At 37.9% G+C, this 12,867-nt stretch overlaps 1 protein-coding gene across 1 annotated transcript in view; it reads right to left on the bottom strand.

Moving 5' to 3' along the window:
- The window catches only part of SCYL2 (SCY1 like pseudokinase 2), a 76,375-nt gene that overhangs the window by 35,506 nt on the left and 28,002 nt on the right, over positions 1-12,867 (bottom strand). Inside the window, exons 4-6 of the mRNA XM_009004445.5 lie at positions 12,536-12,680; positions 1,826-1,975; positions 340-561 (exon numbers count right to left, since the gene is read on the bottom strand). Of these exons, the coding sequence (XP_009002693.1) occupies positions 340-561; positions 1,826-1,975; positions 12,536-12,680 (517 nt within the window). The remainder of the gene's footprint in view (positions 1-339; positions 562-1,825; positions 1,976-12,535; positions 12,681-12,867) is intronic.

Here is a 12,867-nt window from a genome sequence, read left to right as displayed (position 1 = left end):
GGAGGTGCCACCAAGCCCAACTAATTTTTTATGTACTTTTTTTGTACAAATGGAGTTTAGCCATGTTACCCAGGCTGGTCTTGAACCCCTGGACTCAAGAGATCCACCCGCCTTGGGTCTCCCCAAGTGCTGGGATTAAGGTGTGAACCACTGCAACTGGCCTAGTCTGCGTTACCTGTAATTTTATTAAAATAAAATATAATAAATTAAACTGATTTTATGCAAACTTAAAATGAGATACTTATCATTTAGAGAATTTTCTGAACACATTTTAGAAAAAAAATCAATGATATGTTTAATAAATTTTTTAATGCAAGCAAATTATTTATAGGCAAATACCTGATCCAACTGCCTACTGAAACTCTTGTAAATATCTTGCTTGTTAACTTCAAATATAGGTTTCCCTTTATTAAATACAGCATACATAACAGTTCCTAAAGAATACATATCACTGGCTGTTTCACAGCTCACAGAAAGTATGTATTCAGGAGCCAAATATTCAGGATTTGGAAGACACAATGAAGGTAAGTTTGGGTCCCATTCTTTACAAAGAAATTTAGGCTGTAGTAAGAAAAGAAATTACATGGGTTACTTCAAATTCAAGCAAATCACTATCAAGCAATAGCAATCTATCTTTAAATTTCTACTCAGTCATGCAAGTAAAAATGCCACCATACCTTCAAACCCCAAATTCCCAAATCCCCAAATGCAAAAAAGTTCATACAACAAACTGAGAAATAACTGTTACAACTGAGATTACTGGAGTCTCTTCCAGAAGATAAATTATCAATGTAATATCTAATACGAACATGTGAAGGTCTGGCTCATGTTTTATGATACACAGGCTTCAAAAGTTGTATGAGCTCAGATAGAGACTGTTGCTTGAAATTTGTTCTTTCACTAACTAGCTATGTGATTTAGTTAAAAAGTTCAAAAGATTGTAGCAAGGATTAAACAAATGTGTGGAAGTTTGACATAGCATAGTGTGTGACCCATTAATGGTATACATTCAACCAATACTAGTTAGTTCTTATTACCTTAAAAATGGCTGTTCAAATTACAAATCTTAGGTCAAATCACGGACCTTCTAACAACTATATATAATAAAAACCTAAAATACAACATAAGGTGCCATATCACCAAGGATCTTCTATGCCATGCAGACCCAATCAACACAAAACAGAATTGATTTAATGCAGTGTTTCTCTAAGTATAAATAGGCAGGTATCCTAATCATTAAGAAAAGGTGCTTTGGAAGCAGAAAGTCTGGGTTCAAATTCTGGCTCTATCACTTACCATCTGCCTAATTTTAGGCAGGTTTTTAAAAAATTCTCTAAGCCTACTTATCTGTAGTATTCTATACCACACTGAATCATTGTGAGGATTAAATAAGTACAGAAAGCGTGTGGAAAAGTGTTTCAATAAAAACGTTAGCTATTGCTATTGCTGTTATTATGCTCCCTAAAGAATATTTCATGATCCAGTAAACTGAGGAAATACTTTTAGAGAGTCACATTTGTTATTACATTTGATATTCTGAGAAAAAAAAAACCAAAACCCTATTTAACCCAATAGTTCTTAAATTTATTTAACTCTGGCATCCTTTTCTCAAGTAACATTAACTACTGTGGAAGTAATGTGCCAAAGAATACTTATAGGTACAATTAACACTAGAAATTTTCTACAAGGCTGTAAATCTAAACATACCACTATACCACATAGCCTATTTCCATGAATTTATAAGGCTTATAACATCTCTAGTCCATTCCAGATGTAATCAACATTTCCCTGGCCTTAAAAATTAGAAGACTAAAACTTTAATTACCTCTTGTTCAGAAGGATTGGTTGATGATACACAAAAATCAAAACCCATTATTTTCCAGGCTCCACTTTTATTCAAAATTATATTTTCAGGAGTAATATTTCCATGTACCATTTTCACACTGCTATGCAAGAATGACAATCCTTCAGAAACCTGTAAATGGAAAAAAAAAACCAGACATTTTACACTAAATAAAACTCCTTTCAATTACAATAAAATGTCTCTTCAAAATCATAATTATTGCTACTCCTCCCAATAAAATTTCTGCATGTCAGCTAAAAAATCAACTTTCATCATAAATACCAAAGTACTGATGTAGTCAATTGCCAGAACAATCTGACCATAAGTGAGAAAACCCAAGTTATAAAACCAGAGTACAGATATTAAGTTCCTTCCTATAAGGATATAAGCAGAAAAAAAGATAAAGCATCCTTTGATGTCCAAATTTATTCAGTTCCTGAGTTTGAAAAGGGAGGGAGAATCTTTGATTCTTAAGTTGCAGATAGTGAGCATTAAGATTTTTATATACTTACATTTCAAATTGAAATTCAAGTTCCCTGAATATATTATGCTCAGTTTTCAAATATTCAACTGAAGTTCACTTATTCTCACAGTGGATTAACATTTGGTAATTTTTATATTTGTCCCTGACATCTCCATGGAATGTGACAACGAAAACTAAAAGTTAGAGTTCTGTTTCCAAGGAGTAGCTTTTAGCAATTCAATGCACCCTGATTTAAAGGACTTGAACATACATTCCAAAGAAAACATATGAATGGCCAATAAACACATGAAAAGATGCTCAAAGTCACTAATCATTAGGGAAATACAAATCAAAACCACAATAAGCTATCACTTCACACCCACGAGGATGGCTAGTATTTAAAAAAAGAAAAAATCCAGGCCGGGCCCAGGGGCTCACGCCTGTAATCTGAGCACTTTCTGAGAGGCCGAGGCGGGAGGATCACCTGAGGTCAGGAGTTCGAGACCAGCCTGGCCAACATGGCGAAATCCCATCTCTACTAAAAACAAAAAATTAGCCAGGCATGGGACTAGTAGTCCCAGCTACTCAGGAGGCTAAGACAGAAGAATCATTTGAATCTGGGAGGTGGCGGCTGTAGTTAGCTGAGATCACACCACTGACACAGAGCAAGACTCCGTCTCAAAAAAATAAATAAATAAAAATAAAAGAAAATCCATATATTTACATGCCATGGGATAATTAAAATATATAGAGAGAGAAACTATAACAACTGCTGGTCAGGATATGTTGAAATTAGAATCTTTGTGCACTGTTGGTGGGAATATAGGTGCTACAGAAAACAGAGTAACTCTTCCCCCTCAAAATTAAAAACAGAATCACTGTATGATCCAACAATTCCACTTCTGGGTAGATACTACAAGGAATTGAAAGCTAGGTCTTAAAGATGTTTGCATACCCTTTTTCATAGCAGCATTAACCACAATAGCCAAAAAATAGAGGCAATTCAAGTGTCCATGGATAGATAACTGGACACGTAAGTTGTCTTCTTTTGAAATGTGTCTGTTCATATCCTTCCCCCACTTTTTGATGGGGTAGACTTTTTCTTGTCAAGTTAAGTTCCTTATAGATTCTGGATATTAGCCCTTTGTCAGACGAATAGATTGCAAAAATTTTCTCCCATTCTGTACGTTGCCGGTTCACTCTGATACTAGTTTCTTTCTTTCTTCCTTTTTTTTTTTTTTTTTTTTTTGAGACAGTCTCGCTCTGTCACCAGGCTGGAGTGCAGTGGCGCGATCTCGGCTCACTGCAACATCCACCTCCTGGGTGCAAGCAATTCTCCTGCCTCAGCCTCCTGAGTAGCTGGGACTACAGGCATGTACCACCATGCCCAGCTAATTTTTGTATTTTTAGTAGAGATGGGGTTTCACCATGTTGGCCAGGATGGTCTTGATCTCTTGACCTCATGATCCGCCTGCTTCAGCCTCCCAAAGTGCTGGGATTACAGGCATGAGCCACCAAACCCAGCCTGATGATAGTTTCTTTTGCTGTGTAACTCTTTAGTTTAATTAGATCCCATTTGTCAATTTTGGCTTTTGTTACCATTGCTTTTGGTATTTTAGTCATGAACTCTTTGACCATACCTATGTCCTGAATGGTATTGCCTAGGCTTTCTTCTAGGGTTTTATGAATTTAGGTCTTATGTTTAAGTCTTTAATCCATCTTGAGTTAATTTTTGTATAAGGTGTAAGGAATGGGATCCAGTTTCAGTTTTCTGCATATGGCTAGCCAGTTTTCCCAACACCATTTATTAACTAGGGAATCCTCTCCCCATTGCTTTTGTCAGATTTGTCAAAGATCAGATGGTTGTAGATGTATGGTGCTATTTTTGAGGCCTCTGTTCTGTTCCATTGGTCTATATATCTGTTTTGATACTAGTACCATACTGTTTTGGTTAATGTAACCATGTAGTATAGTTTGAAGTCAAGTAGCATGATGCCTTCAGCTTTGTTCTTTTTGCTTAGGATTGTCTTGGCTATACAAGGCATTTTTTTGATTCCTTAGAAATTTAAAGTAGTTTTTTCTAATTCTGTGAAGAAAGTCAATGGTAGCTTAATGGGAATAGCATTGAATCTGTAAATTACTTTGAGCAGTATGGCCATTTTCACAATATTGATTCTTCCTATCAATGAGCATGGAATATTTTTCCATTTGTTTGTGTCCTCTCTGATTTCCTTGAGCAGTGGTTTGTAGTTCTCCTTGAAGCAGTCCTTCAGATTGCTTGTAAGCTGTATTCCTAGGTATTTTATTCTCTTTGTGGTAATTGTGAATGGGAGTTCACTCATGCTTTGGCTCTCTGTTATTAGTGTATAGGAATGCTTGTGACTTTTGCATATTGATTTTGTATCCTGAGATTTTGCTGAAGTTGCTTATCAGCTTAAGGAGATTCTGGGCTGAGACAATGGGGTTTTCTAAATATACAATCATGTCACCTACAAACAGAGACAATCTGACTTTCTCTCTTCCTATTTCTTTCTTTCTCCTGCCTGACTGCCCTGGCCAGAACTTCTAATACTATGTTAAATAGGAGTGGTGAGAGAGGGCACCCTTTTCTTCTACTAGTTTTCAAAGGGAATGCTTCCAGCTTTTTCCCATTCAGTATGATACTGGCTGTGGGTTTGTCATAAATAGCTCTTATTATTTTGAGATATATTCCATCAATACCTAGTGTATTGAGAGTTTTTAGCATGAAGGGGTGGTGAATTTTATCAAAGGCCTTTTCTGCATCTGTTGAGATAATCATGTGGTTTTTGTCATTGGTTCTGTTTACGTGATGAATTATGTTTATTCATCTGTGTATGTTGAACCAGCCTTGCATCCCAGGGATGAAGCTGACTTAAAGTGGTGGATAAGCTTTTTGGTGTGCTGCTCAAATCCTCAATAACATACTGGATTTGGCCAGTATGTTACTGAGGATTTTCGTATCAATATTTATCAGGGATATAGGGCTGAAATTTTCTTTTTTTGTTGTGTGTCTGCCAGGTTTTCATATCAGAATGATACTGGCCTCATAAAATGAGTTAGAGGTAGGAGTCTCTCTTTTTCTATTGTTTGGAATAGTTAGCTAGCAGTCTACCTATTTTTTTAATCTTTTCAAAAAACCAGCTCCTGGATTCATTGATGTTTTGAAGGGTTTTTCTTGTCTCTATCTACTTCAGTTCTGCTCTAATCTGGTTTTTCTTGTCTTCTGCTAGCTTTTGAATTTGTTTGCTTCTTGCTTCTCTAGTTCTTTTGTGACATTAGGATTTTGATTTTAGATCTTTCTTGCTTTCTACTATAGGCATTTAGTGCTATAAATTTCCTTTTCAACACTACTTTCTCTGTGTCAGAGAGATTCTGGCACATTGTGTCTTTGCTCTCATTGGTTTCAAAGAACTTCTTTATTTCTGCCTTAATTTCATTATTTACCCAGTAGTCATTCAGGAGCAGGTTGTTCAGTTTCCATGTAGTTGTGCAGTTTTGAGTGAGTTTCTTAATCCTGAGTTCTAATCTGATTGCACTGTGGTCTGAGACACTGTTATGATTTCCATTCTTTTGCATTTGCTGAGGAGTGTTTTACTTCCAATTATGTGGTCAATTTTAGAATAAGTGCAATATGGTGCTGAGAAAAACGTATATTCTGTTGACTTGGGGTGGAGAGTTCTGCAGATGTCTGTTAGGTCTACTTGGTCCAGAGCTGAGTTCAAGTCCTGAATACCCTTGTTAATTTTCCATCTCATTGATCTGTCTAATATTGACAGTGGGGTGTTAATATCTCCCACTATTATTGTGTGGGAGGCTAAGCCTCTTGGTAGGTTTCTAAGAACTTGCTTTATGAATCTGGGGGCACCTGAATTAGGTGCATATATATTTAGGATAGTTAGCTCTTCTTGTTGCATTGATCCCTTTACCATTATGTAATGTCCTTCTTTGTCCTTTCTGATCTTTGTCGTTTTAAAGTCTGTTTTAACAGAGACTAGGATTGCAACCCCTGCTTTTTTTTTTTGCTTTCATTTGCTCGGTATATCTTCCTCCATCCCTTTATTTTGAACCAATGTGTGTCTTTCCACATGAGATGGGTCTCCTATATACAGCACACCAATGGGTCTTGACTCTTTATCCAATTTGCCAGTCTAAAATCTTTTAACTGGAGCATTTAGCCCATTAACATTTAAAGTTAATATTGTTATGTGTGAATTTGCTCCTGTCATTTTTATCCTAGCTGGTTATTTTGCCTGTAGACAATGGGTACAGTCCACGGAGGGGGAGCCAAAGCAGGGAGGGGTGTCACCTCACCAGTGAGGAGCAAGGGCTCAGGGAACTCCCTCCCCTAGCCAAGGTAAGCTTTGAGGGACTGTGCTGTGAGGGACAGTATACTCCAGCCTAGATACTATGCTTTTCCCACAGTCTTCACAACCCACAGACCAGGAGATTCCCTCGGTTGCCTACACCACCAGGGCCCCAGGTTTCAAGCACAAAACTGGGTGGGCCTTTGGGCAGACACCAAATTAGGTGTAGGAGTTTTCTTTTTCAAACCCCAGTGGCATCAGGAACACCAGTGGGACAGAACTATTCACTCCTCTGGAAAGGGGACTGAAGCCAGAAAGCCAAGTGGTCTTGCTCAGCAGATCCCACCCCCATGGAGCCCAGCAAGCTAAGATCCACTGGCTTGAAATTCTTGCTGCCAGCACAGCAGTCTGAAGTTGATCGGGGAAGCTTGAGCTTAGTGAGGGGAAGGGTATCTGCCATTACTGAGGCTTGAGTAGGCAGTTTTCCCCTCATAGTGTAAACAAAGCTGCCTGGAAGTTCAAACTGGGTGGAACCCACTACAGTGCCGCCAAGCTGCACCTCAAAGCTGCTGTAACCAGACTGCCTCTCTAGATTCCTCCTCTCTGGGAAGGGCATCTCTGAAAGAAAGGCACAGCCCCAGTCAGGGGCTTACAGATAAAACTCTCATCTCTCTGGGACAGAGCACCTAGATGAAGGGGCAGCTGTGGGCACAGCTTCAGCAGACTTAAACGTTCCTGCCTGCTGGCTCTAAAGAGAGCAGCAAATCTCCCAGCACAGCGCTCAAGCTCTGCTAAGGGACAGACTGCCTTTTCAAGTGGGTCCCTGACCCCCATGCCTCCTGACTGGGAGACAGCTCCCAGCAGGGATCAACAGACACCTCATACAGAAGAGCTCCAGCTGGCATCTGATGGGTGTTCCTCCAGGACAAAGCTTCCAGAGGAAGGAATAGGCAGCAATCTTTGCTGTTCTGCAGCCTCTGCTCATGATACCCAAGCAAACAGGGTGTGGAATGGACCTCCAGCAAACTCCCACAGACCTGCAGCAGGTAGATAAATCCATGAAGATGAGGAAAAACCAGTGCAAAAATGCTGAACATTCCAAAAACCAGAACGCCTCTTCTCCTCCAAAGGATCACAATTCCTCACCAGTAAGGGAAAAAAACTGAATACAGATTGAGTTTGATGAATTGACAGAAGTAGGCTTCAGAAGGTGGGTAATAACAAACTCCTCTGAGCTAAAGGAGCATGTTCTAACCCAATGCAAGGAAACTAAGAACCTTGAAAAAGGTTAGAGGAATTGCTAACTAGAATAACCAGGTTAGAGAAGAATATAAATGATCTGATGGAGCTCAAAAACACAACACGAGAACTTTGTGAAGCATACACAAGTATCAATAGCCAAATTGATCAAGCAGAAGAATGGACAGCAGAGACTGATGATTAACTTAATGAAGCCAAACATCAAGACAAGATTAGAGAAAAAAAGAATGAAAAGGAACAAACAAATCCTTCAAAAAATATGGAACTATGTGAAATGACCAAACCTATGTTTGACTGGTATACCTGAAAGTGATGGGGAGAATGGAACCAAGATGGAAAACACTCTTCAGGATATTATCCAGGAGAACTTCCCCAACCTAGCAAGACAGGCCAACATTCAAATTCAGGAAATATAGAGACCACCACAAAGATACTCCTCAAGAAGAGCAACCCCAAGACATATAATCATCAGATTCACCAAGGTTGAAATGAAGGAAAAAATGTAAGGCAGCCAGAGAGAAAGGTCGGGTTACCCACAAAGGGAAGTCCAACAGATTAACAGCAGATCTCTCTGCAGAAACCCTGCAAGCCAGAACAGAGTGGGGGCCAATATTCAAAATTCTTAAAGAAAAAATTTTCAACACAAAATTTCATATCCAGCCAAACCAGACTTCATAAGAAGGAGAAATAAAATCCTTTATGACAAGCAAATACTGAGAGATTCTGTCACCACCAGGCCTGCCTTACAAGAGCTCCTGAAGGAAGCACTAAATATAAAAAGGAAAAACTGGTACCAGCTACTGCAAAAACATACCAAATTGCAAAGGACTGCAATTTCTATGCAACTCTTAGTGCTGTGCTGGGCTTAGAGCCAACTGATCAGGATAGCAAGTGTCCTAGGAATACCTAGGCAGACAACAGCTGGGACAGATAAGGAAGTGGTTGCACCACCCCTCCCCTACCCCAGGCAATGCAGCTGGCAGCAACAAAAGTGTCTCCTTCTGTCTCAGGAGAGGAGAAAAGAGAAGAGAAGAGAGGAGAGGAGAGTGAAGCATAAAAAGGACTCTGTCTTGCATCTTGGATAGCTCAGCCACAGTAGAATATAGCACCAGGCAGAGTCTTTAAGAGCCCCAGTCTAGGCACTAGCTCATGGATAATATTTCTAGACAAACCTAGGCCAAAGGGGAATCACTGCCTTGAAGGGAAGGACCCAGTCCTGGAGGAATTCATCATCTGCTAACTAAAGAGCTATCGGGCCCTGAATAACCAATAGTGATACCCAGGTAGTATGCCATGGGCCTTAGGCTGTGCTGGCTTCAGGGCTGTGACCCAGCACAATCCCAGCTGTGGTGGCTATGGTGAAAGACTTCTTTTATTTGAGAAAGTGGAGAAAAGCAAAGGGAACTTTGTCTTGCATCTTAGGTACCAGCTTGGCCATAGCAGGGAAGAGTACCAAGCGGGCTCTTGAGGTGCTTAAGTCCAGGCCTAGGCTCTTGAAAGAAATTCTGGACAGATGTTCCAGACAGAAAATCAACAAAAAAACATCAGACTTAATCTGCACCACAGACCAAATGGATCTAATAGATACTTACAGAACATTTCAATCAATAGCTACATAATACACTTTGTTTTCAAAGAATTCTTGAGTAATACCCTATACGCACAGGTAACCAAAGCAAAAATATGGACAAATGGGATCATATCAAGTTAAAAACTTGTGCACATCAAATGAAATAAACAACAAAGTAAAGAGACAAACCACAGAATGGAATAAAATATTTTCAAACTACACATCTGACAAGGGATTAATAACCAGAATATATAAAGAGCTCAAACAACTCTATCAAAAAAAACCGAATAATCTGATCAAAAATGGGCAAAAGAGTTGAACAGACATTTCTCAAAAGAAGACATATAAATGGCAAACAGGCAAAAGAAAAGGTGCCCAAGAACAATGATCATTAGAGAAACACAAATCAAAACTACAATGAGATATCATCTCACCCTAGCAAAAATACCTTCATACAAAAGACAGGCAATAACAAATGCTGGAGAGCATGTGGAGAAAAGGGAACCCTCATACACTATTGATGGGGATGTAAATTAGTGCAAACACTATGGAGAACAATTTGGAGGTGCCTCAAAAAACTAAAGTTTGAGCTACCATACAATCCAGCAATCCTACTGCTAAGTACATACTCTTAAAAAAAAAAAAGGAAGTATAGCAAAGAGTTATCTGTACTCCCATGTTTGTGGCACACCTATTCACAATAACCAACATTTGGAGGCAAACTAAGTGTCCATCAACAGATAAATGGATACAGAAAATATGGTACATATACACAATGGAGTACTACTCAGTCATAAAAAAGAACGAGATCCTATCATTTGCAACAACATGGATGGAACTGGGGGTCCTTAAGGTAAGCAAAATAAGTCAGGGACCAAAAGACAAACTTCGAATGTTCTCACTTATTTGTGGTAGCTAAAAATCAAAACAACTGAACTCATGGAGACGGAGAGTAGAAGGATGGTTATCAGAGGCTGGGAAGGGTAGCTTCGGGAGGTGGGGGAAAAGTAGGGATGGTTAACGGGTAAAAAAAAAAGTAGTAAAAATAAACAAGACCTAGAATTTGCTAGCACAACAGGGTGACTACAGTCAATAATAACTCAGTTGTACATTTAAAAATAAGTAAAAGAGTATAATGGATTGTTACACAAAGGATAAATGCTTGAGGAGATGCCCCATTTTCCTGTATCAAAGTATCTCATGTATTAAGTATATATACCTACTACGTACCCACAAAAATTAAAAATAATTTTAAAAAATGGTCAAGATAGTATTTTGCCACAATTCTTTAAAAACATATAGTTAAGATAAAGACAAGATAAGCCACAGATTGGGAAAAAATATTAGAAATTTACATACTGTGTCAACACATAAGTGAATAATAATAAAACAATCCACTCAAAAAACAGGCAAAATATCTGAAGAGATATTTCACCTAAAAAGAAAGTCAGATGCCAAAGAAGCATATGAAAAGGTGCTTGCTATCATTATGAATCAGAGATATACAAATTAAAAGTGCCATGAGATACTACCGCACACCTGTGAGAATGACTGATAGATACTAAAGAGACCAAACATACCAGATTTTGGCAAAGATGTGAAGTAAATGGAATTCTCATATGCTGCTGGTAGAAATGTAAATGGCACAACCACTATGGAAAACAGTATCATTTTCTTAAAAAGTGAATCATACACATACCATTTTATCTAGCCATTCTCCTCCCAAGTACTTGGTTAATCAAGAGAAATCAATGTGTATGTTTATACAAAAAAACTTGTACATAAATGTTCTCAGCAGCTTTATGCACAATAGCCAACAACTAGAAACATCCCGAAGATTATTAACAGGCAGGTGGACTAACTGTGGTATATTCATACAATGAACTACTCAGCAATAAAAAAAAATCAACTATTGATACACACAACATGTGAATCTCAAATAATTATGATGGCTAAAAAAAGTCAGGCTGAAAAAGAATAGGTACCATATGATTCCCCTTATAAAATTCTAGAAAATGCAAATCTATCCACAGTGATAGAAAGCAGGTCAGTGACTTCCTGAGACAAGGGAGAGAAAAACTGCAGGAGCAGGATGGAGGGATTACAAGGGGTATGAGGAAGCTATTGGGGGTGACGGATATATGCAATATCTTGATCATGGTGATGGTTTCACAGGTAAATATATGTCGAATTTCACATACTTTGAATATGTGTAGTTTACTTTATGCCAATTATATCTTAATAAAGCTGTTAAAACATAATAAAATAATGTCTGCCCCAAAGGAACTTAGAATCTACTACAAACATTTATTCTATGGAGCTGAAGATACTATTATTATTATTTTAAAGAAGGGCTCTCACTCTGTTACCCAGGCTGGAGTGCAGTAGTACCATCATAGCTCACTGCACCCTCAACCTCCCAAACTCAAACAATCCTCTCCTGTCTCAGCCTCCTGAGTAACTGGGACCACAGGTGCATGCCACCATGCCCAGCTAATTAAAAAAAATTATTTTTTGTAGAAAGAAGGTCTTACTATGTTGCACAGGATTGTCTAGAACTCCTGAGCTCAAGTGATGATCCCTCCTTAGCTTCCCAAAGTGCTGAGATTACAGGTATAAGCTACCAGAGTCAGCCTTGAAGATATTATTTTGGTAAGCAGGGAAAGAAAAATCTGAAAAAGTGGGCATATATAGAAAGGCTAACAATACCTCTTGATATCTACTAAGTAAACTCCTTAAAGTTTTGTTTTTATCAAATACTTTATTTCAATGGAATGTTTTATTAAATTTATTCACATAGTAATTCAAAAGAATCAAAAGGAACCTACTCCATCCATCAGCCAATAAGTGACCCCACAAAGGTTACCAATGTTATCAGTTTGATATATTTAAAATATCATTTAAGCCTAACAAAAAACTGCATAAAAAATTTCTAGAACATAGGAATAATGATTAAATTACTAAGAAGAACCAAAAGTTTACATAAAGCAGTTTCACATGATAATAAGTCTGAAATGCCAAAACCAATTTTAAAGAAAAAAACTCTTTTTTATATGTTGAATAAAAATACATACCTGAAGCAAACCATATTTGGTTTCTACATCATAAAGTTTATAATCCTTAATGTCTGGAGATATAGGGGAAGGCAGATTTTCCCAGTTACCAAGAACATTGGCTAAACTGGCAAAAACTGGTTCTGTACAAAATGCCAAGCAATCCCTGTTTTAAAAAAGAAAAAGTTATTTACTATCAATATTATTATACATTATCAAAATCAAATATACATAAATTCGTGCTCCTATTAAACTGTCAATAAGAAGATAGACTATTTTTACATTTGTTAATTTCAGCATAGACCTAATATACTTAAACCAACAAGTTAGAAGACTTGCATATAAATTAACAC

Source organism: Callithrix jacchus, chromosome 9 (genome assembly GCF_049354715.1).
Source record: "Callithrix jacchus isolate 240 chromosome 9, calJac240_pri, whole genome shotgun sequence".
Classification (NCBI taxonomy): Eukaryota; Metazoa; Chordata; class Mammalia; order Primates; family Cebidae; genus Callithrix; species Callithrix jacchus.
Note: the sequence above shows the minus strand (reverse complement) of the source record. Positions and strands in the feature narration are given on the sequence as shown.